This window comes from Nanorana parkeri, unplaced genomic scaffold, assembly GCF_000935625.1.
Source record: "Nanorana parkeri isolate BGI_ZX_2015 unplaced genomic scaffold, ASM93562v1 scaffold131, whole genome shotgun sequence".
Lineage (NCBI taxonomy): Eukaryota > Metazoa > Chordata > Amphibia > Anura > Dicroglossidae > Nanorana > Nanorana parkeri.
The window spans coordinates 1,063,717-1,089,264 of NW_017306399.1; the positions used below are offsets into that span (position 1 = coordinate 1,063,717).

At 45.3% G+C, this 25,548-nt stretch overlaps 1 protein-coding gene across 2 annotated transcripts in view; it reads right to left on the reverse strand.

The window, feature by feature from the left end:
- Window positions 1–4,135: 4,135 nt before the first annotated feature.
- DOCK7 (dedicator of cytokinesis 7) overlaps window positions 4,136–25,548 on the reverse strand; it is a 151,189-nt gene continuing 129,776 nt past the window's right edge. For both annotated transcript variants that reach the window (XM_018553850.1, XM_018553849.1), the window contains 7 exons: window positions 12,776–12,901; window positions 11,256–11,345; window positions 8,530–8,766; window positions 7,141–7,284; window positions 6,256–6,362; window positions 5,607–5,774; window positions 4,136–4,178 (listed from right to left, as the gene is read on the reverse strand). In XM_018553850.1, coding sequence (XP_018409352.1) covers window positions 4,136–4,178; window positions 5,607–5,774; window positions 6,256–6,362; window positions 7,141–7,284; window positions 8,530–8,766; window positions 11,256–11,345; window positions 12,776–12,901 — 915 coding nt within the window. The remainder of the gene's footprint in view (window positions 4,179–5,606; window positions 5,775–6,255; window positions 6,363–7,140; window positions 7,285–8,529; window positions 8,767–11,255; window positions 11,346–12,775; window positions 12,902–25,548) is intronic.

Sequence of the window (25,548 nt, forward strand, 5' to 3'; positions counted from 1 at the left end):
GATGTCTGAGGCCCGATTAAAAAAAAAAAAGGGCTGCTATTGGCCGTCAGCATCGGGGCATTTTCACTAGTACAAGTACTCGTGAAGATGCCCTGTATCGGTCCCGATACTGATAGTATTGGTATCGGGACATCCCTAGTAGCCAGAGCTTACTTTTTTTTTTTAAACTTCCAGAGCCCATTTAAAATTTAGGCCAGAGATTTTTTTTTTTAACATAGTATAAAGTAAATACCGCTCTGGCTACCCCATGCTAAATGCTGCTGTACTGAAATTGCTGCCTGAAGATTCTTCAGAAACACCTGGTTCCCTCACCACCCTGCCCTAAGCACAGCGGAGGGGGGGGGACCAAGAATATGAGAGTCCAGGAAGTGATGGATCCTGAAAGAGTTCAGATTTATATAAATAACGGCAGCATGAGAGGTACTTACATTTTCTTTGCGAGGTGATTTACTTTTAGCCCTCATTCACACTAGAAAAGGCTGGCACATACAGCTCCATGCATGGCTGTATCGGGCAGCTCCTGGGAAGGACGTGTGATTAGTCAGCAGCTCCCGTCCGTCTCTATGAGACTATGTGGCCGTACGCCCCCCTATGCTCACCCCCCAGTGCAGGTCCGGTTGTCCTGGCTCAGCGCAGACAGGATCCATCTTGTCAGCGTATGAGTACAGACACCCGCACGGACATGTAAGGCGGCATAAGGCTGCGCGCTCCCATAGAGAAGGACGGGCTGCGTACTAATCACACGCAGCCCCTGTCCTTCCCGGGAGCTGCCCAATACGGCCGTGCACTGCGCTGTACGTTCCGGCCTTCTCTCGTGTGAATGAGGCCTTATTGTCGGTTTGATTTTAGTTACAGCGAGAGCTCGTTAAAAAGTAACAACACAAAATCCAAGACAGTCCAGAAGGTTTCATGGGTAAAAATATTTCATTGTTTAATGAGTCCGAATAATACAATACAAATATATACAGTGAATGGCGTTTGAAAACAAAGCCTGAATACCAATAAATAATGACGATTCATTAACCCATCGGTGACTGTGAATTTGGACTTCTGAGCTCAGGTTGCTGAAAACTGTTATAAGAGATTATATAAAGAGCGAATGCTCGCAGTACATGAAAAGAGGAGCGTCCATGCAGCGCAATGGGCGGCAGTCGTCTGAATATCCGCATAGTTCTCATGCTGACTAGGGTAATGTTCAGACCCAAAAGGTTCGTGTTCCGGATAAGAAAATAGAAACGGATTCTTCAGTGAGAAAGAAGACCATATTCCTTTAAAAGTCTCACTACACTAATGGCACAAAACACATTCTACAGCTACATGTCAATCAACCTGATAGAGGTTCATAGCCGGGGGGTGGGGGCTGACGGGTCTGATTTGGCCACTGAAATTCATTGAAGACTGTTCAGCTCCCCCCTCCAATGGCCGAAGCAAGTCCTTTATATGGTCCTTGGGCTTATGCAATAAAATAATGGAGGAGCAAAGCAGTCTGCACTGGGGTACCTTAAAGCTGAACCCCAGGCAGATATAAAAGGCACACATCAAGGCAGCTCTGTATCCCTTAATATTTCCTAAAAAGCACCTGGATTTGGCTTGGTGTCAGCACCTTGCAACAGCAGCACGCAGACTGGGGAAGGGAGGGAGGGGTATGATTGGGGAGCCAGTCAGGTGTGCTGTATGCAAATCTTTAAAAAAAAAACATGCTGATAGGAGCAGAGAGTAGGAAGAGCAGAGGAATGACCTCATCTGTCTGTTGCTGCTCTTTAAGCCCTCATTCACACTAGAAACGGCCAGCATGGACAACTCCGTGCTGCATGCACGGCCGTATCGGGCAGCTCCCAGGAAGGGCAGGCGCTGCGTGTGATTAGTACGCTTCTCTATGGGAGTATGTGGCCGTACGCGCCCCACCCACGTTCACTCCAAGTGCAGGTCCGTACGGGTGCATGTTTCCTGGCTTGGACACAGACAGGATCCATTCTGTCCGCACGGACGTGTAGAGCGGCATACGGCCGCATAGACCCATAGTGAAGGACGGGGCTGTGTACTAATCACACGCAGCACCTGTCCTTCCCGGGAGCTGCCCGATACAGCCGTGCACGCCGCACGGAGCTGTACATGCCGTCCGTTTCTGTGTGAATGAGGGCTAACCGATGGAGAGAGGACACCACTGTATTCCTTTACCAGTGGCTGTGCCGTGTGGCAGAGCTTTGTAAATCCCCGGACTGGAAGTATTTCATCTGTGTGTTCATCTGTTTGCCTGAAGTTCAGCTTTAAAGTAAACCCAAAAGATAAAATCTTCATCATGTTAATGTAACTTCAAACGTCAAATTTCTAAATCTGCAGCTTTCATTAAAAGAACACCTGCTGATGCCACCAAGAAGGCCCTCATTCAGGCACTTCCTGTTAAAGGGTGACAGCTTCCTGTTCCTCTAATTGTTCTCTTGCGTTGTCACCTGTCGCACGCGCTCTCACTGGAAACTACAAGGGGCCGCGCCAATGCACTTTGCACAGACACAGTCCACTGTTGTCACCTGCCGGAAACCCTCTCTGCAAAAGGATGTCCAGCAGTTGCATGGAGACAGGAAAAGGCTGCCGAGACGTAACAAAGGATTAAAAAAAAAAACTATTATATATTTTTTTAGATGGAATACACCGTGCGTGTGTGAATTCTGATTGGCTGCTGCACATGACTCCTCGCACCTTTTATTGTAGAAGCCTATTACTGGGAAGCGTAAATCGCTAAACTGTCTGAACCCCCCTAAAAATAATACCTATGTGTCTGAACTAGCTAAGGGGCCGACGTCTACAGGCTAGGTCAGAAAATGGAGAGGACGTCCACCTTCCGGGTCAAAGGAAAACTGGATTTTTGTGCTTTTCTGCTGCATATCAGCTTCTGGCGTGTTGAGTTCATCATCAGTCCACGCTGGAAGGAAATGACAACATGGTTCAAATAAAAGGAGAAATGTGAAACGTTTCTAAAATTGTCCATAGACGGTGAGTTGTGGTCCATCCAACCTGCCAACGTTCGTTCAACCTATAGGACGCATTCGCCGTGCTCTGTATATTGTATCGGCGCTTGGTCGGCTGCACTTCATACTCACAGTGCAACTTTGTCGTCCAGAAGCCTTTCCTAAACACATACAATGGTCCAGTCATCGTACACCGGCCCCAGAATTAATTGCATGGTATAATGTCCCATGATTGGTCACCTGACCATTCTTCTATGTGAATACGCAAATTAGTGTGTTTCTACAAAGCAAAGGAAAGGGCAACCAGACTAGTCACCCATAGCGAGCAGATGACCCGTACCAGTATACTGAGCCTTCATCTACGGGTCACTGCTCTTTTATTGAATAAGACAAAGCAAGTGGACAGTACCAGATGGCTTCCTAAAGGGTCCTTGTGTACCGTAGTAAAGACTGTCCCCTCCCCACCCCCCAGTCCCTCTCCCATCCCTGTGGACACATGGTCCACCAGTACCAGAGGGCTTCCTAAATGGTCCTTGTGTACCGTAGTAAAGACTGTCCCCTCCCCACCCCCCAGTCCCTCTCCCTTCCCTGTGGACACGTGGTCCACCAGTACCAGATGGCTTCCTAAAGGGTCCTTGTGTACCGTAGTAAAGACTGTCCCCTCCCCAGTCCCTCTCCCTTCCCTGTGGACACGTGGTCCACCAGTACCAGAGGGCTTCCAAAAGGGTCCTTGAGTACCGCAGTAAAGACAGTTCACAGGTCTTGTGGTTCGTTTGGTGACATCACACAGTTATTTGGTGGGAACGCAAAAAAAAACAACCCCAAAACAAATAGAACATTACCATTTAAAACAAAATATTAAAAGTGGCCTTTAAAATGTTGAGTATAAATTAATATTATGTAAATAAAAATGAATGCATAAATCGCATAAATAGAGATAAAACGCTTTCTAGTACCACAGAATGAAATGTAACAAAGTAAAAGAAACATTGCCGCCACCGCCGACTCGTCCGGTAACAGTGTGCCGTGAAACGACGTTCGGGTCGCGATTCAGCAACGCTTGGGGATTGCGGCGTCCGGTCTCTCCAGAAAAGCAGATGGTTTCCTCCGTGTCGGCAGACGCTCGGCTCCTCGTCCCCTTTTATGGGCACCGAATCTCCGTCTCCTTCTCACAGGTCGATTTTCCGTAAACTCATCCTGCTGAACGAATCCCTGAGGAACGGAGAATGAAGAATCCATCAGATGAGCTATAGATTAGGGATGCACTCATGCTTTGCTTTCGGTACTCATCGATACCGGTGCTTCCGCTGCCATGGAGCCAGATTCCCGGGCAATCTGATTGCCAGCGAAGATGGCTCCATGTTGCCTAAGCTGCTTGAGTGAGCTTGGCCGGGAAACCGGCTTCCCAGCCAATCAGGAGGCCCCGGGAGGTGGATTACTCCTCTCCGCCCAGCTTCCTGATCGCACAGGAAGCTGGCTCTATGTTCCGCTACGGCACTGCCGGTCAGAGGAAATCTTCCACTGACCGTAAGTTCCGGTATTGGGGAAGGTATCAGAGCATTTGGGCGAGTACGAGTACTCGGCCAAATACTCGGTATCGGTACCGATACTGGTATCGTTATCGGCGCATCCCTACTATATATGTTGGCCTATGTGACAAGACTGTGACCCTCTGCTGCCCTATCTCACTTTTCATTGGTTCGGAGCTATCAGAACAGAGAATTATCATTAAAGGAGAACTACGAGGTGAGTGCTTTTCACTCACCTCATAGTTCTAGCCGACCTGTGACAATGAGACTGTCACAGGTCGGCTCAGTAGATCGGGAGGTGAGCGAACACATACCGGTGTTCACTCACCTCTCGATCCTGTCACGGCTCTCTGCCGTGACAGGGGAGGGGCTGGATTCCCCGCTCGGGATCCGGGATCCGCTTCAGCTGCGACGTCTCAGTATACCGCGAGCTGAGCTTAGGGTGAAGGGAGGACGCTAGTTTGTGTCCTCCCGTTACCCTAAGGAGAACTATGGGGAAAAGCCTTAACCCCATAGTTCTCCTTTAATAATTGGTTGGAAGGATATATTTCAAGGGTTGGACTCGGGGTGGGCAACTTTGGCACTCCAGCTGTGATGAAACTACAAATACCATCATGCCTGTGCCTCTGGGAGCTGGCTGTCAAAGGTGGCTGAAGTCCGGGCCGCCAGCTTTGCTTTAACTACAAATCCCAACATGCTTCTGTTTCTGGGAGTCATGCTGTTGGGTGTCAAAGCCTTTCAATGCCTCATGGGACTTCCACACCCAGCATTACAAGTGAGGATGCCAAAAGCCCGTCTACAACCCAAAGCGTTGGATGGAAGAGGAGATCGCCTGCCGCCCGGGGAGTTAGGAAAATAAAACAGCTGTTTCTCAGGAGGAAGGTATCTGATCATTACGTGCTGAGCTCAGCCTAGATCTCAGGAGGAAGGTATCTGATCATTACGTGCTGAGCTCAGCCTAGATCTCAGGAGGAAGGTATCTGATCATTACGTGCTGAGCTCAGCCTTCCTCTCCACTACCAGCAGAAGAAACACAACAAATAAGCAGAAGATTCAGGATGATTTTTGAACGGCTCCATGCAAACATTAGGACAGTGGGAACACGTCGTACCTGTGACAGGTGGCCGGAACCACGTTCTTGTATAGCTGAGGGATCTTCCTGTTGATGAGTGGCTGCAGCGCCTCCTTCAGGCGGTGGTAATTACGTTCTAGTTCCCTCTGATACTCTTTCTGATCCGGACCTATCAGGCTCTTGTTTTTTCTCAGAGCATCCTCACACCTGGCAGAGACAACACAATAGTCACCATAAAAAGGACAATTCTACCAAACCTCAATATCTAAGGGTTGTATCCATAAACAATTCTCAGAGCCATTCGTCCTGCAAAACTTTTTGAATATTCGTTCTGTCCCAATGGAGGCAAAAATGGATGTTCTGTCTCAATGGGGGCACAAATGGACGTTCTGTCCCAATGGGGGCACAAATGGACGTTCTGTCCCAATGGGGGCAAAAATGGACGTTCTGTCCCAATGGGGGCAAAAATGGACGTTCTGTCCCAATGGGGGCAAAAATGGACGTTCTTAGTATATTTTCCAAACCCCCATCTCTGCTTCCGAGAGTGCTCTGCAATGGGGTTGAGCCTCAATTGCTAAAGTCAGACACTTACCTGAGAAATAACAAGGCGACTCATTGCTCTGTGGAGCTTTATCGGCATCGTGCTGTTTTCTGACCAGAATGGTGACAGGTGACTACAAATACTTACCTCTTCGTGAAATCTTTGAAGCAAAGTCTGAGCTTGTTATGGTGACGGAAGAGTTTTGGGTCATGCGGAATTTCTGACAGAAAGACCTGAGCGACCTCCAGCGGGCCCTGAAAGAGAAGAGCTATCGTAAGAGAATGTCACAGGATGGGGGTCAGGTTAGCTTATTGTGTAACGACTCGCCCATTCTAGTCTCCTGGCTGTCATTTTGCTTCAGTGACTTAGTGATTAGAAGTCCTGTCTTGCAGCACTGGGGTCTTCACTTTGAATCACAAATTGCATGGAGTTTGCATGTTCTCCCTGTACTCACCCTGACCATAGTGTGTATGCGTGTGAGATAGGGACCTTAGATTGTAAGCTCCTTGCATGGAGGGACTGATGTGAATGTGCAGTATGTAAAGTAATTTCTGTCACTATATAAATATCTGTAATAAATAAATATAAAACTGTTCATCACGTACCCGGAAAAAGCATTCAAAATCACTTTTCTCTGAGTTTCCTGTTTGTTTTGGGTTTCAACATTCTTCCTGCCTGACTGCGAGCTGCAGTGACTGTTAGGCCCCATTCACACTGAGCGATTTATGGAGCGATTTTTGTAGCGATATCGCTCATATTTCCACGCGATATCGCTCTATGTAGCTTCTCCAATCCATTTCAATGGAGCTGTTCACATCTCGTCGCTCAATATCGCTTGTAGCTCCTACATGACCCTTTTTTCGAGCGATTTCGCTCGATTGCATACAGCCCAATAGGAAAAAGTCACGCGATGTCGCTCAATATCGCTCATGGAAAATCGCGCGATTTTCATGTCGCTCAGTGTGAATGGGGCCTTAGAAGGCATTAACAGTACATTGGAACTACAGTGGCCTCTAGTAAAGTGCAACCCACCTGATTCACTGTGGTTCCTACTGAACCCTGAAGGACCATTTGCAGCATTTTCGGGTCGGCTGGATCTTGGTGGGTGGCAAACGCAAGCTCCTGAGTCTTCTTCTGCATGTCTTCTATCGCCACTTCAATGGGAGTGAGGATAATCTGCACCAGACACGGGAAACACACACAGAGGAATGGTTACTGATAGAGAAGTATCTGCGCTGGGTTCCGGGCCCTGGCACAGTCCACTTTCATAGACTAAGACGCAATGAAGGTGCCGGGAATACACTGCATTCTACAGACGGAGTGATCACCTGCACACAGACCATACTGAAGGAGCTGTGCAAATATCTGAACAGTAAAATCTTTGTGGTGTCCTGGCTCTCTATGATGCAACCTAGTATTTCTATAGCCTGACACCCTGCCAGATTTAAGAGTCCATTTATAAAGCATTGGTGAAGCCATACCTCTGCTTTACAAAACAAAAAAATACCCATTTAAAGTGCACAATGTGGGAGGATAGCCCATTCATAAAATGTGGGCTATGGTGTGGAGCCTGCTGTATGTCAAGAAGCTCTCACTATTACAGTTGATGTGAATGGCCTCTTCTGCAGTCTTAGTTAGGTAAGGAGAACTCTGCCACATACTGCAGGCTTAGTATTTCTGTAACCCAACACCCGGACGGATTAAGGGGTCCATTTATAAAGCACTCATTATGCAGGGAGCACTGCTGAATCACCGAGCATGCATGCGAGTATGTTTTTCTGCATAACCCAGTGCAAAAGGTAAGGGGGCAAAAGATGGGGCAGTGGAGGTGAAGTTCTAAACTAAGACGTCTTGCCTCCTCAACACTAAGCTGGACCTGAGCTCTCTCTCTTCCTGTGCAGAGTTGTACAGCCAACAAAGAGAGACACATTTCTGCTTAGTGCACATGCTCCTAGAGGCAGGGCTTATACCCCAGAGGTCTGCTATGTCCATCCACATGCTCCTAGAGGCAGGGCTTATACCCCAGAGGTCTGCTATGTCCATCCACATGCTCCTAGAGGCAGGGCTTATACCCCAGAGGTCTGCTATGTCCATCCACATGCTCCTAGAGGCAGGGCTTATACCCCAGAGGTCTGCTATGTCCATCCACATGCTCCTAGAGGCAGGGCTTATACCCCAGAGGTCTGCTATGTCCAGCCACATGCTCCTAGAGGCAGGGCTTATACCCCAGAGGTCTGCTATGCCCAGCCACATGCTCCTAGAGGCAGGGCGTATACCCCAGAGGTCTGCTATGCCCAGCCACATGCTCCTAGAGGCAGGGCTTATACCCCAGAGGTCTGCTATGCCCAGCCATCCCCCATGTAGATTTAGTGAACACTTTAGTACGCATAGTGACTGTATACAGACAAAGCGTCTGCCCACCTCCTCCTTATGGATGACATTGATGCGGGTTTTGATGTAAGGGAAAGCGTGTGATGTGGTCAGAATCGTCTTCCTCTTGAACTGCTCGTGTAATTCGCCGTGTGCCCGTCCGTCCAGCGTGAAGGGGGTGCAGTACATGAATCTGCGCAAATTGTAGTTCTTATCGAAGTACGTGATTCTGTCTTTCATCTCGTAAGTGTCAAAGTACGGCTCCGCATAGGTTATCTGTATGAGGGCCTGAAACCGAAAAACAATATCGGAGTTTAAAAGACTCTTCTGGATTACGGATGTTCGTTCACTAAGCTGCATTTATTTAATTGCAGGATAGTTTCCCTTGTAAAACAATCAATGTACCAAAATATCACCGTCATTTATGGATTTAATATCACCGTAATTTATAGATTTAATATCACCGTCATCTATGGATTTAATATCACCGTCATTTATAGATTTAAAATCACCGTCATTTATAGATTTAATTTCACCGTCATTTATAGATTTAACCCTTTCGCTGCCAAGCCCTCCGGAACATTTTTCAAATCAGCTGGCCAAGCCATTTTTGAATTTTCTGCAATTTTTTCCTATTGGTTTGATTTTCAACTGCTGCGTTACTTTTGTAGCTCCGTACGACGTACGTCCTTGGCAGCGAAAGGGTTAATTTCACCGTCATTTATAGATTTAATTTCACCGTCATTTATGGATTTAATATCACCGTCATTTATAGATTTAATATCACCGTCATTTATAGATTTAATATCACCGTCATTTATAGATTTAATATCACCGTCATTTATAGATTTAATATCACCGTCATTTATAGATTTAATATCACCGTCATTTATAGATTTAATATCACCGTCATTTATAGATTTAATATCACCGTCATTTATAGATTTAATATCACCGTCATTTATAGATTTAATATCACCGTCATTTATAGATTTAATATCACCGTCATTTATAGATTTAATATCACCGTCATTTATAGATTTAATATCACCGTCATTTATAGATTTAATATCACAGTCATTTATGGATTTAATTAGGGCTGCACCGATATATCGGCCGAAAATTGCTCTTTTGGCATAATGCCGAAAGAGCCATGTTTCGGCCGATACATCGGCGCATGCCTGCTTTCTTTTCTCCCCGCTGGCCGCTGTTGCAGCGGGGAGAAAAGAAAGTGACAGCCGGCTGAGCGCTGCAGGACGAGAGCGCTGTGAGCGGCCGGCGTCTCTCCTCCCACACCGCTCAGCCGCCTATCACAGTCCGACAGAGCGGTGTGTGGGCGGAGAACGCGCTGTCACAGAAGGCTGGGCTTTCCTCTCTACACCGCTCGATCAGCCTCCTGTGACAGCATGTCAGAGAGAAGAGCAAGGTACACACACTCAGTGATCAGTGATTGCTGAGTGTGTGTATATAATTGAGAATTCAATATATCACAGTCATCTATGTCATCTATGGATTTAATATCACCGTCATCTATGGATTTAATATCACCGTCATCTATGGATTTAATATCACCGTCATCTATGGATTTAATATCACCGTCATTTATGGATTTAATATCACCGTCATCTATGGATTTAATATCACAGTCATCTATGGATTTAATATCACCGTCATCTATGGATTTAATATCACAGTCATCTATGGATTTAATATCACAGTCATCTATGGATTTAATATCACTGTCATTTATGGATTTGCTTGTTATTGCATAAAATAGTTATTTAACCACTTAAAAAAAAAGTAAAGCAAAGCACTTTTACTTACCTGATCCCCAGCTCCCGCTGACTCCAAGACAGCCGCCTGCAGCCTCTTCCTGCCACTACTCTGCTGGTCGGAGGCACGCTGACATCATTGCGTCTAATACAGGACTCATAGCCATGTATTATATGTGAGATTGCCGAGGGATCAGGGCTATCTCTATAAGTGAGGCAGCCAGAGGCTGTTGCGTCAGGCAGCATCTCTTTGGGTCACGTGGGGGCCCTTTTTAGCCAGAGTGTCCCTTAGTAACTTGGGACTCTCTGGCCGGCATCCCATCCAGCTCCTGGCAACCATTGATGTCAATGGGTGGGACACTGGCCAGAGTGTTCACAACCAACCGCCCCCCACCACCGGTTGCACCAACACCACCACCCCATTTCCATTACCCCCACCCCCACCTTAGCAAAGATTGGCTCAGTTCTTTAAAGTTATTTTATCTCCACTGAAATTGGTTCCATTTTCTGCTCTCTTCAACGGACACTTTGCAGGTAACGCCAGCCAGAAGAAGTCGGGAGGGTGGCATTGACCTGATGCTGTTGCTCTTACATAGTATTTGAGGTTGAATAAAGACATTAGTCCATCAAGTCCAACCTATGCTCTGCATGGACAACTCACAGGGTCACTTTGGGCGATCTGAAAACACCTTCTTTTATCATAGAAAAGTTACCAGCTGGAATGCAGCCATATGCATCAACTCCATCTTATACCTTTGGCCAGATCAAAGCCCCATTCTTTATTTTTTACGCTCCCTACCCATCCTTCATTTTCTCAGCTGTGGCTCCTTAATCAGACCGTTCATCATTTCAAAAATATACCTCGTGCTGCAATATGTTGTGTGTTCCCTTCTTCTGAGACTTTGACAGTAAAGGGTCTGAGTTCAGAAGTCCAGAACATTTCCCATGATGCTCAGGCAATAAAGAAAGCTTAGGACATGCCGAGTGTGGCTCCTGTCCACTCACCTTGTTTGCATCTAATTTGCATTTATCCACCGGGTTGGAGTCTTTAATAACTTCCACGACATCTTCCCCGAATCTCTCGCCATAGAAGCCCTAGACAGAGACAAAACATACTGCATGACACACATGCTATAGATACATATTCCACCTCAAAAAGAAACACAGTCCTATTTCAGGGACTTCCATATCATTGACACTTGAGTCCCTGGTTCACCCTCTCCGTTTGTCCTGGTGACCACTATCAGCAGGACACAAAGTGCTGACAAGTCCAACATTTTACAGTTGTCACAAGAACGGGGACAGGGAATTCTGCCTATTTTATATCTCTTTCTACTGACAACTATCTAAAAGTGTACTTGGACTGTAGAGAGATTTCTCTTCTCTTTATGTTATGTCTATGATCCAGGAAATGAAGGGAAATCCCCAAAGGGGACAAACAAACCTTAAAGGAGAACTATGGGGTTAGGTCTTTTCCCCATAGTTCTCCTTAAGGTAACGGGAGGACACAAACTAGCGTCCTCCCGTCACCCTAGGCTCAGTATACCGCGAGCTGCCGCTCGCGCTATACTGAGACGCCGCAGCTGAAGCGGATCCCGACAATTGTGCCGGGATCCGCCCAGCTGCGTGACTGACAGCTGGCTCTGCCTATCTAAAAGGCAGAGCCAGCTGTACCCGCCCCCTCCCCCGTCCGTTCCGCCAGTCAGCACTGGCGGATCGGAGCGGGGAGGGGGGAATCCAGCCCCTCCCCTGTCACGGCAGAGAGCCGTGACAGGATCGAGAGGTGAGCGAACGCCGGTATGTGTTCGCTCACTTCCCGATCTACTGAGCCGACCTGTGACAGTCTCATTGTCACAGGTCGGCTAGAACTATGAGGTGAGTGGAAAGCACTCACCTCATAGTTCTCCTTTAACAATGGTTTTAACTCTCCCTTAGGGTCCATTCACACCAGCTTGGTCCACTGGGGTGCATTAATGCATGGCGCATGACATGTCTTTGTTCATTGTATTAGGGTTGCCCAATGGACCAGAGAGCCTGCATGCAGCATTTTCAGCAGTGCCCGGCACATCTGTAAGCAAGGTGCATTGGGGTACCATTCAGAATAAATGGCAACGCAATGAGCTTTTGTCGAAAGAACCAGGAGGAATACTGTTGGCCGGACAATGACTACATCCAATCAGCTGCAGTCAGTATTCGGGTATTCTGACAACAGCAGGCGCCAGCTGTCATTATACGATAGCTGGATGGGGAGATTCCTCCATCCACGCTCTTTAGTGTCCATGGGGGAATCGGCTGAACAAGAAAAACCTTAAGATGTATGGTCGGCTTTATGTTTTTTAGTACAATTCCAGCTGTAAAGGTGGAACAGCTCAAATGTGTTATCTTTAATTTCAGTTATGTAACGTAGAGTACATGGAGAATGTGAAATGTGGAACTGATGATCCCACTCTGACGCTAGGCATGGGCCCCAGTAACAGGACATCCCAGGAATACAGGGACGGGGTAGATTAGAATATATATTGTACCTCCAGCCTGTGAGAGATCTCGGCCAGCTTAGTTATGGCCGGTTCTTTGTAAACAAACTCCTGCTCATCCAAGTCTCCAAATCGACTTCCATAAAAGCCAACCCGGAAATAGGTTCCAAACATCCTCTTCCCAACCTGTGGAGAGGTGACGGATATTACACAATTAATACAAAGCAGAAAACAAACTAACACAGGGAGAGAAAACCACACAATGGGAGTAAAGACCAAATCAATTCCACCAAAATTATTAAAACTTCCTCAGTTCTTTCTATAGTTCAAACATCTAATGGATGCATTTTGTAGTGCACTGTGCAAGATGGCCGCCTCCTCTGGGTGTAGGGAACGGTTTTCCTCAATGGATGGTTTGCTTTGCAGCAATGTCCTGTGTGTTTCACGAAAAAAAACCTCTCCAATGAAGAATGATGAAAACTGACAGAGGTCACTCTATCCAATACCAGAAAGGACTTTTTGGTTGGAGTTCTCCTTTAGGTGGCTACCATGTTTCACAGTTTACTTTTAAAGAAACAGCTCACCGCAGTGAAGTGATTGTAATTGCTCCTCGTTGGTTTTTACTTGGCTCCTGCTGATTCCAATTTCTTCCTGAATTCAACCCAAAAATTATATTTTGTTCATGGGTGGATGCTGGTGGTGCATATCACCCATTGGTCCCTGCTCGAGTTCCCAGTTCTGTATCACATGCCAATTCTCCAACTATAAGCCTGGAAACTGGCTCAACTGTAATAATTCCAAAAAAACGCCCTTCTCTTTTATTAGGGAATTAAATGCTTTTTGCTCCATTTTGAGGTGTATGAAGTTCTGCTGCTGGAATGCACTGGTTACATGAAGTCCCTTTGAAGGACAATCAACAAAGTCCCTTTGAAGGACAATCAACAAAGTCCCTTTGAAGGACAATCAACGAAATCCCACAGAAGGACAATCAACGAAATCCCACAGAAGGACAATCAACGAAATCCCACAGAAGGACAATCAACAAAGCCCCATCGAAGGACAATCAATGAAGCTCCACAGAAGGACAATCAATGAAGCCCCACAGAAGGACAATCAATGAAGCTCCACAGAAGGACAATCAATGAAGCCCCATCGAAGGACAATCAATGAAGCCCCATCGAAGGACAATCAATGAAGCTCCACAGAAGGACAATCAATGAAGCTCCACAGAAGGACAATCAATGAAGGCACACAGAAGGACAATCAATGAAGGCCCACAGAAGGACAATCAATGAAGGCCCACAGAAGGACAATCAATGAAGGCCCATCGAAGGACAATCAATGAAGTCTCATCGAAGGTCAATCAATGAAGCTCCACAAAAGGACAATCAATGAAGCCCCACAGAAGGACAATCAATGAAGTCCCATCGAAGGACAATCAATGAAGGCCCATCGAAGGACAATCAACAAAGTCCCACAGAAGAACAATCAATGAAGGCCCATCGAAGGACAATCAATAAGTACCATCGAAGGACAATCAATGAAGTACCATCGAAGGACAATCAATGAAGTCCCATCGAAGGACAATCAATGAAGTCCCATCGAAGGTCAATCAATGAAGTCCCATCGAAGGTCAATCAATGAAGCCCCACCAAAGGACAATCAACGAAGCCCCATCGAAGGACAATCAACGAAGCCCCATCGAAGGATAATCAATGAAGCTCCACAGAAGGACAATCAATGAAGCTCCACAGAAGGACAATTAATGAAGCCCCACAGAAGGACAATCAATGAAGTCCCATCGAAGGACAATCAATGAAGCTCCACAGAAGGACAATCAATGAAGGCCCACAGAAGGACAATCAATGAAGGCCCACAGAAGGACAATCAATGAAGGCCCACAGAAGGACAATCAATGAAGGCCCACAGAAGGACAATCAATGAAGGCCCATCGAAGGACAATCAATGAAGTCCCATCGAAGGTCAATCAATGAAGCTCCACAAAAGGACAATCAATGAAGCCCCACAGAAGGACAATCAATGAAGTCCCATCGAAGGACAATCAATGAAGGCCCATCGAAGGACAATCAATGAAGTACCATCGAAGGACAATCAATGAAGTCCCATCAAAGTATGATGTTCACAAGTAAATATACTCTCATGGATATTTGTACCCATTACTTACTATATATAGTCTAGTTTTTATATCTGTGTTTCTGGCCTTGCTTTCTGTGACATCCAGGAAGTGATGGTGTTGGGTTTAGGAGTGTACCATTTAAAGGGAGGGACTACATTACTTTCTGGATGTCAGGAAGAGCAAAATGTTTGTATAAAAAGAGAAGCAGACATATAAAAAGGTTTATATGAACACAAATATATCACGAGACAGGATGAAAGGAGAACATCTTTCAATGACAACTCTCCTCCATGAAAATGGTGACTGCTCTCAATATTTTTCAGCCTCCACCCAATATTTCACATTCCTCCAGGCAACGTTTCACTGTTGATGACAAAGTGTTGTAGATATGGAGATACGACACTATGTCCTTCTTACAAATACAAGCAGCTGAGTAGAGTCAGCAGTGCAATCTAACGTCAGAACTTCATGGAGCCAATAGGGAGCCATACAAAGTTAAAAAAAAAAAAAAAAGCTCCACCAAGAAAATTCCCTAATAGAAGAGATACGATATTTGGGGCCCAGTTGACAACTGTGTCCTTTTTTATTACTCCACATAGCTTTCCCCTCAGGATCCTGTTGGAAATCCAGTGAACTCCTAACTTTCCTGTAATGAGCCGACAATGCTACCCCTGCTACACAGTGTTGTCAGCCATGTGCTGGACTACAGAACACTTCCCCCCTTTCCATAACATAAGGGGAGGGTATGTAGTTGAGCAGGGGAAAACTCAAGAAGAGCCGATAACACTTCTTTGGGATTTCAGTGCAGTAGAGGCCGCATTGTCAGCTTACTACAGGAAGTTATGACATCATTGGATTTCTGGCAGATCAATTTGTATTTCTCTGCACTTGCAGCTTTCGTAAAGAGAGACAACACATGGGGAAATGTGTATTGCAGAGATGTACTGAATATGCTTTTGTTTTGCCCAGACATTACGCTTTAAACATCACATGAATGGTTGAGCCCATTGATTTGTAAGTATCCTACCATAGCAAACACCAAAGCCTTAACGTATATGTAGATTTCCTCCAATGGCAGTTATGTTGTGTTCTCATATCCCTGCCCTTTGAGATCACCAGCACCAACTAAGGACTTCAATAAAGCACAATGTACAGGTAGGGAGAAGACTTCATACACTGCTACCTGGGGAACGTATGCAAATACCTCTCTCAAGAAGAAGGAAGGGATTCTGGGTAATTCAGAAAAGTGGCAGGCCTGACAGTGTATATCTGACCCACTGGACGTTTCATGGGAAAGGAAAAATTGCTGAAAGCAAAACAGACCGCCATTGTTGGACTTCCTTTCCGTGAATGTCAGGCTGTTCCAATGGTTTTATTGCTTTTTGTATATTCTGATCCAGGAGATCTGACCTCGCCGACTCTGCTGGCTGTATTCTCGTTTCAAAGTATAGAAGACAGACAGAGCCAGGCAACTGGCATTTTAAGGAGGTCAGTCGTGGTAGCCTGTGTGTTCTTGCAGCAAATGTTCCCCATGTTCCTGGTCATCTAAAGCCAAAAACTTCCCCTCCTTCATCAAAAACAAAAAAAATGGTTTTTGCTTTAGATACATTTTAAAGTGCACCTGTGCCCAGACTATGGACATTAAACTATTCTTAAAGGCTCGGTCCATCTTTCCCAGAAATGTAATGAATGCAGCAACACAGATCTTATGATCAAGATGCATTTACTACTTTTTTTGAATTGAAGCCTGCAGAGCATTGCACCGTGATCAGCATGTCATGCAATGCACAGGTTCTTGCAGGGTTTACCCCCCAGCCCCAGGTCTGTACAGAGGGATAGACCTTCTGTTATGAGGCTATACCAATGGGCAATGGGGCTATCACTGCCCTGCTCCCGGCGCACTTTGCTGAGTGTCCCTCTGCTTTGGTGGCGGATAGGACTTGTAGTGGCTTCCAATAATCCTTTTCAGACCTTAATTATACCCTTAAGTATGCGTGTAACATAAAACATGGTTCGAAAGATGGACTTAGCCTTTAACAAGCAGTAAAAGAGCTTTAAAACAAGCCCTCATTCACCTCTGTAGCTGCTCTTACTGTGAAATGATTCATTCTTAAAGATTCTCAAGGCTCAAAACAGCTTCTAACAGCTTGGGAACCCCCGCTGTCTGTCCACATTAGAGGGCTGGCAGCCTGCCAAGATGGGAAAAGAGCTAAGATTTCTCTGCTTCTGTTGTGAACTTTGGAAATTATTTTCTCCACAATGCCTATAGCTATAGAGGTGGATGGGGATTTACATTAAAGTGCTTATACTGCTTCAGAATTTGTAAACATTTTAGTGTGGCATGATCTTCAGCTTGACTATTTAAACATAACTAGTAGCTTACAGCTGTAACGGCTCGTTGGATAGAAGATCACATCATTTAAAATGCATGAATGAATACACCGATCAACCATAACATTATGACCACCCACCAATCATTGAGTAGGTCCCCCTTTTACCGCCAAAACAGCCCTGACATTGAGGCATTGACTCCACTAGACCTCTGAAGGTCTGCTGTGGTATCTGCCACCAAGCCGTCAATAGCAGATCCTGTAAGTTGCAAGGTGGGGCCTTCTTCGCTTCCCACGTGCATCAATGACCCTTGGCTGCCCATGACCATGTTCCTGATTCACGATTTTCCTTCCTTGGACCACTTTTAGTCGGTCCTGACCACTGCAGACTGAGAACATCCCACAAGAGCTGCTGTTTTGGAGTTGCTCTGACCCAGTGGTCTACCCATCACAATTCGCCCTTGTCAAAGCTGCTCAAATCCTTACACCTGCCCATTTCTTCTGCTTCCAAAACATCAACTTCAGGGACAAAATGTTCATTTGCTGCCTAATACATCCCCCCACTTCCAGGTGCCATTGTAATATATCCCCCTTCTTCCAGGTGGCATTGTAATACATCCCCCCACTTCCAGGTGCCATTGTAATATATCCCCCTTCTTCCAGGTGGCATTGTAATACATCCCCCCACTTCCAGGTGCCATTGTAATATATCCCCCTTCTTCCAGGTGGCATTGTAATACATCCCCCCACTTCCAGGTGCCATTGTAATATATCCCCCTTCTTCCAGGTGGCATTGTAATACATCCCCCCACTTCCAGGTGCCATTGTAATATATCCCCCTTCTTCCAGGTGGCATTGTAATACATCCCCCCACTTCCAGGTGCCATTGTAATATATCCCCCTTCTTCCAGGTGGCATTGTAATACATCCCCCCACTTCCAGGTGCCATTGTAATATATCCCCCTTCTTCCAGGTGGCATTGTAATACATCCCCCCACTTCCAGGTGCCATTGTAATATATCCCCCTTCTTCCAGGTGGCATTGTAATACATCCCCCCACTTCCAGGTGCCATTGTAATATATCCCCCTTCTTCCAGGTGGCATTGTAATACATCCCCCCACTTCCAGGTGCCATTGTAATATATCCCCCTTCTTCCAGGTGGCATTGTAATACATCCCCCCACTTCCAGGTGCCATTGTAATATATCCCCCTTCTTCCAGGTGGCATTGTAATACATCCCCCCACTTCCAGGTGCCATTGTAATATATCCCCCTTCTTCCAGGTGGCATTGTAATACATCCCCCCACTTCCAGGTGCCATTGTAATATATCCCCCTTCTTCCAGGTGGCATTGTAATACATCCCCCCACTTCCAGGTGCCATTGTAATATATCCCCCTTCTTCCAGGTGGCATTGTAATACATCCCCCCACTTCCAGGTGCCATTGTAATATATCCCCCTTCTTCCAGGTGGCATTGTAATACATCCCCCCACTTCCAGGTGCCATTGTAATATATCCCCCTTCTTCCAGGTGGCATTGTAATACATCCCCCCACTTCCAGGTGCCATTGTAATATATCCCCCTTCTTCCAGGTGGCATTGTAATACATCCCCCCACTTCCAGGTGCCATTGTAATATATCCCCCTTCTTCCAGGTGGCATTGTAATACATCCCCCCACTTCCAGGTGCCATTGTAATATATCCCCCTTCTTCCAGGTGGCATTGTAATACATCCCCCCACTTCCAGGTGCCATTGTAATATATCCCCCTTCTTCCAGGTGGCATTGTAATACATCCCCCCACTTCCAGGTGCCATTGTAATATATCCCCCTTCTTCCAGGTGGCATTGTAATACATCCCCCCACTTCCAGGTGCCATTGTAATATATCCCCCTTCTTCCAGGTGGCATTGTAATACATCCCCCCACTTCCAGGTGCCATTGTAATATATCCCCCTTCTTCCAGGTGGCATTGTAATACATCCCCCCACTTCCAGGTGCCATTGTAATATATCCCCCTTCTTCCAGGTGGCATTGTAATACATCCCCCCACTTCCAGGTGCCATTGTAATATATCCCCCTTCTTCCAGGTGGCATTGTAATACATCCCCCCACTTCCAGGTGCCATTGTAATATATCCCCCTTCTTCCAGGTGGCATTGTAATACATCCCCCCACTTCCAGGTGCCATTGTAATATATCCCCCTTCTTCCAGGTGGCATTGTAATACATCCCCCCACTTCCAGGTGCCATTGTAATATATCCCCCTTCTTCCAGGTGGCATTGTAATACATCCCCCCACTTCCAGGTGCCATTGTAATATATCCCCCCCACTTCCATGTGCCATTGAAACCAGATAATCAATGTTATTCACTTCCCCTCTCAGTGGTCACAATGTTATTGGCTGATCAGTGTATTTAGCTGAATAAAATGATGTATATTTGTAACATTTGTATTGCCCATATTGAAGAACAATGCGTACAAAACCACTGTCCTTTCCCATGAAACATCCAGTGGGGGCATTTTCACTTTCAGTCCTGCCATGTATAGAGAATACATTACCCAGAATTCTTCTCTTCGTCTGGAGAGGGCTATCTCCCAGACAGGACAAAAACCTGCTGCAATATAAAGTGTGAACTATCCTCTAATCCCTGTGCTTGGTGACTGTCCATAGACCAATCGGAGTTCTAATTTCAGATGGAATGCGCAGAGTAGCGGAGAGGTTTTAAAGTGCTAAGTGTCCTATTATTTTCTGCGGGGGAAAAAAATAATAGCGCAGCTTGAGAGAGGAGATTACACCAATTAGCCAATGAAGAGTTGACAGACAGAATGAAGCCACCATTTTGGTTATTAATTGCATAGTAACCCCCTCTCACTAAGGCAGGGGACAAGGGACAATTCACATTCACGACACAAAGGAAGGAGACTGCGCCAGCCAAGAGGTTTATTTTTCGGGGGTTTACTAAAAATAAAAAAAAAATTGCAAACCAATTTGTAAACTTTTTTTTTAAACTTTACTATGTAAAGAGAACCGGTCATGAATGGGCTTAGGAAGGAATCTGAACATTAAAATGTAAATGAATGTAAAGGCAAATTTTCCTTAATTTTAGGATAGAGCCTGGGAGCGTTAGACCCCTGCCAAGTTTGTATTGTTGTCTGTGTCATTGTTGCAGAGATTCACCCCTCTTCTTTGTCCTGCTGAGAGTTTTTCATCCAAGTGGGACAAATGTCTCTGCGACAAATCCTTAAAGTGACATTAAACACTCAGATTTTTTAACATAAACCAATACTGTAATGTGCGCCTTACTGTAATCCATGGTTGTTTCCCTTCTCTTTGCTGCTCTTGCTTTTAAATCCTCATGTCTTCTCATGCTTGGGGAGAGCTTCTGTTTTGCAGAAATGGATATATGGTGTCTGTGTGCAGGTTCACAACCTGAGCCAGCACTACAGGAAGAGGCACTCAGTTGCAAAGGGAAGTTCTCCCCCAGCATGAGAAGACATGAGGATTTAAAAGGAAGAGCAGCAAAGAGAAGGGAAACTACCATGGATTACAGTAAGGCACACATTACAGTATTGGTTTATGTTAAAAATAGTTTAATGTCACTTTAAGTGCTCAAGCACACAGACTCAAAAAAATAAATAAGAATACAGCATCCAGATCCGTATTTTACAGATCCGAATGCAGCAGTGCTGCGTTGTGCTCAGTAATCCTGCACTGCGTTCAGTTGTGTTAAATCGAAACAGAAAATTCTGCATCGGTGTTCCATATTTCTGTATAATTTCTGCATAGATGGGCTAGGACTGAAAACCGTGCTAGAGGTATGAAAGAAGAATTTTGCAGATTAAAGTTTATGCGTCTAAACATGTCAACGGAAGCACTTCATGGACCATCACATGCATTTTTATTGTTACGCAGGATCTTTCTGCTAGCAAGATGCTCTGTAGATATCAGGATTTAAAAGAAAACTATAGCTAAACCTATTTTTTTTTGGCTTTAGGTCTCTACTACTGCTGCTCAGCAACTGCCCGCTATCTGCTGAAAGCGCAGAGCCACGCTGCAACCGGGAAAGATCTCGACAATATTATCGGGATACACCCCGTTGCCTGATTGATAGCTGGCTCTGCCTCTCCAAAGCCAGAACCAGCTGTGCCCGGCCCCCTCCACTGTCTGTCCCTCCAATAAGTACTCCACTGTCTGTCCCTCCAAAGAGAACAGAGAGAAGGGAGGGGGAAATTCCTGTGGGGAGCGGTGACTGACAGTCACGGCTCTCTGCAGGGAGAAGCCATAGAACTATAGAGCCAACATGTGACAGATGCAGTATCACACGCCTGCTCAAACTATTGGGTAGAGTACATTTTACTCTCCCAATACTTTTCCTTTAATTACATCCGTGTGCATGAGCCCTCAGAAGGGAATTCTAATCACTTTGGAGACATTTTCGGTCGTTTTCTTTTGGGTCTCCAGAACAGGAAGTAAAGGGAAATCTCCCCAGTGGGACAAAGACAAAAAAAATAAACTAAAATAAAAATTTGGCTTTACATATGCTAAGAGATATCTTTATAAAACGTTGCAGAGCCGTGCACTCTGTGAACATCTGTCTTTTAGATTTGCACCACATTATGACCACTACATGGAGCCAAGAAGCATAGAAAATTTGTGTGCTCCATCTAGTGGCTATAATGAGGTGCGAATGTAAAAGTCAGATGTTCGCAGAGCAAACGGCTCTGTGAACATTTTATAAATACATCCATTTATGTCTTAAATTATAAAAAATGTGCAGGCTTATTTATGAAATATGCATATGTGACTGCTTCCTTATTCAGCATTACTTACTTTGCCTGGGTTTGACTTTCAGCCTGAGAGTCAGCAGGTGAAAGATTATCTAGAACCTGAAAGTTGCTGCCTTGTCAAGTGTCTGAGCTCACACCGTGTCTGCATATCACTGTCAAATAACATAAATTGAGGGGAATGTGTACAATCACAGGGCTCTGTTATTACATGGAGCACACTCAGACGTTGGGAGACAGTGCGGTTAATTTACTAAAGAACTGTTCACTGTTCAAAGTAAATGATCACTGAGCTTAGTAACTAGGCGAGGCACAATGAGGAGAAAACAAAAGTGATTTTTTTTCTTTGCACTTGATTTGATGATTTAAGTCAGGTATGGGCAAACTTCTGCCCTCCTCCCATCATACATCTGTCTTTGGGAGACATGCCTATGGCTTTGAGAATCTTGAAATACCTCTTGGGATTTGTAGTTCCACAACAGCTGGAGGGATATAGTTTGCCCACCCTGATTATAGTGAACAAACTATAACTATCTCATCTGTGAAGGTTCTCATTCCTCCAGGTCATGGTATATCTGTAAAAAATAAGTCAAGGCAACTGGACTTGCTGTATTTTTCTTGAAGACAGTTCACTGGTCATCCAACCAGCTTTCTCAATTCAGAATTCTGAATTGAGAAAGCTGGTTGGATGACCAGTGAACTGTCTTCAAGAAAAATACAGCAAGTCCAGTTGCCTTGACTTATTTTTTACAGATACACCTTCATCATATTTACTCAGTGAACACTCAGTCTCTATTCTTTTAGTAAATCAGCCCCAGTCTGTTGGGGGTCAGATAGTTAACAGGACAGCGATGACCAAGTGTCAGGTCACATTTGGCTCTCAATCTGTCAGAATCAGTCAATGTCACACTAGCTAAGAGTCAAGTATAAACTTATCATATGTAAACCAGCACAATATTAATACGTTTAGACTGAATATTCAGATTCCTGGTTTGTTCTCTTTCATTATAAATGACATATTTGTACATAAAATATTCTTGCTGGCACAGTACGGAGGAGGGGGGGGGGCTATCATTTCATTTGTTTTTTTCTCTTGGCTGAAGTTAAAAAATAGAGAGATATATTCACCAAATGCAACTTACCACAACAGACAAGAGTAAAAAGTGTGGGGAGGAGGGTCAGCACAACCGAGGGGCGACAGAGGAAAAAACAGAAATTATTTTCATTAGGGATCGTTCAAAAAAAATATAAAAAAAATGAAATAGAAACAAATAAGCAAATGGTAACAAACTAACAAGGTGAATTTCTATCATGAATTAACCAGTGAGAGGTGGGAACATACAAAGAATGGGAGTTAATTCATGGCTTGAGGAGAGGGTGAGCATGCAAGAGAAGCAAGCAGAGGAACCTGTGGACGCTATTGCGCATGCTGGTCCTTGAAGTTCCGCAACAGCTGTAGACCCACGGGATCGGGTTTAGGAGTTAAAGGACAGATGGAAGGGATGGGTGTTAGCATGCAAACATGACTGGATGAGGATGTTACATTTAAAAACATCCTCTTCAGGGGTCGATTTAGCGACAGTCAAAGTCAACCTATAGTGAAAAGACCCCACCAGCTCACCTGCTCTCCATGCCCCCTTACACCCTTAACAGGCGGGAGAAAGGAAGACATTCTGCTAATCTGGGATCCCGCTGTACCTGGTTGTCTGACCAAAAGCCTATGTGATAGTCATGTCATGTCTGCCGAAGTAGAGGGTCAGTGTTCTGGCAGAGCTGTTGTCTGGCCATTCTTCCCATTTAGCAGAGATCCCTTTATGACCGTAAAGACACCCGGCCAGGACTTCGCTTCATTCTAGCTCTGCAGCTTCCATACACCTCTTCAATACTGTCAGATGCCTGTTTCTCCTGACCCATTTCTCGCCTCCATATATTACTACAGGACACAGCAGTAATGTGGGGTCAAAGGATGGAACCACGGTACGGGGCGAGAAACACAGCCGTCTGACACTCCCAAAGGTGTTGAATTCCAAAGAAAGACTGAAGGAGGCTGCTGTGCTGGAACAGAGGGAAGGTAGAAGAGACATGGCACTGGAGAGGACAGTATACGATCTCTTCTATATATTTAGAGACCTGACAGGGTCTCTTTAAAGCAAACCTATCGGCAATGTCCTACCTAAGACCAAATGCTCCATGATGCCCATTATGAGCTGGTCTTGGTTTCACTGCTCCAAGTGCAAAGCCCTGCCTAACACCTATCTCCCTGTCTAACAACAGTGGTTCAGTAACCAATAAAGATCCTTTCATTGGATAGGAGGTGGATAGGACATGTATACTGGACATTGGATACTGTAAAGGCATAAGGAAGGGACATTTCAGGCAGTAAAGTCAACAGGGACATAATTTAACTGTGAACTTTATAAGTGTAGAACAAAGCCTTGAACTCAAGTCTAATATGTTTTAAAGCTCTGCCAAACTGTAAACAAACTTATAGAAGAACTACGGGCAAAATGTACTGGTACATTAAGAATAAGAAAGGCTGCTTACCTGTGTGCATATAGGGTGTTTAGATGAGCAGAAAGCTAACACTCGACCTCCTACTTCACAGCCATCAAGGGCTACCTGCAAACTGAGCACTTTCAGGAATGTTCAAAACACCACGAGTTGCTGCAGTCCATGTGATCTGAGCCAAAGGTAGCCCCACCGCAAATTCAGCGATTATATTTTGTATAGCAGCTGGGAACCAGAGGTGTAGGAGGTTAGAACTTCAAGGAGGTCCCATTTCAACTGTTTGAAATAGTGGGCTGAGGCCAAAGTCCAGAAGACACAGAGCTCAAACTTTATTTTTAATTACAATTGAAGGGCCAGAATGGACTGCGTATGGTGGTGCCTTCATCACACTGATTCATTTAATGATACTTTGTTTTGATGAGTAGGAGCTTAGAAAACATTGGACACAATTTGAATGGTCCACAAATCGTCTGTTTTTAGTTTCCTGATGCCATTAGTCCATGGAAAGGGGTGGGTGGGGGATGGGCATGGCAGATCAAAGTGCCCTCTGTGTTAGAGAGGTCATAATTATATATGCACAGCATTAGCTTGCAGACAATTATTATGTGTCCAACATTTTAAAGCAGACACAGGTAAACAGCCTCTTGAAAGTGAACCTCTCCCCCCGGAGTACCTGTGTTACTCTACAAATTGATTCCTGCATCAATGTGGAGCTCCTATACAGGGATCCTATCTCTCCCTATCTCCTATATCTGCCTAAGGCAATATTAACCCCACCATTTAACTCAGTGAAAAGCAGTGGTTCTAGGATTTGACAGTTGGATGACTGGGTTAGGAATGGGTTGGAGCCAGGAGGGGACAATTATGACCTGGAGAAGTTAAAGTCCAGGCTAAAGCCTAAGTCTAGGATCAAAGGGGCTCTAAGAGATTGATTTGTAGACTATTAAGTACATGCAGGAACCACAAGGAACTGCATGTCAGCACTGTTGTTAACTTAAAATACATCTTTACCCAAAACATTTCCCCCCCCCCCCCCCTGCGGAGGAAGCTGGGGGGGGACCTG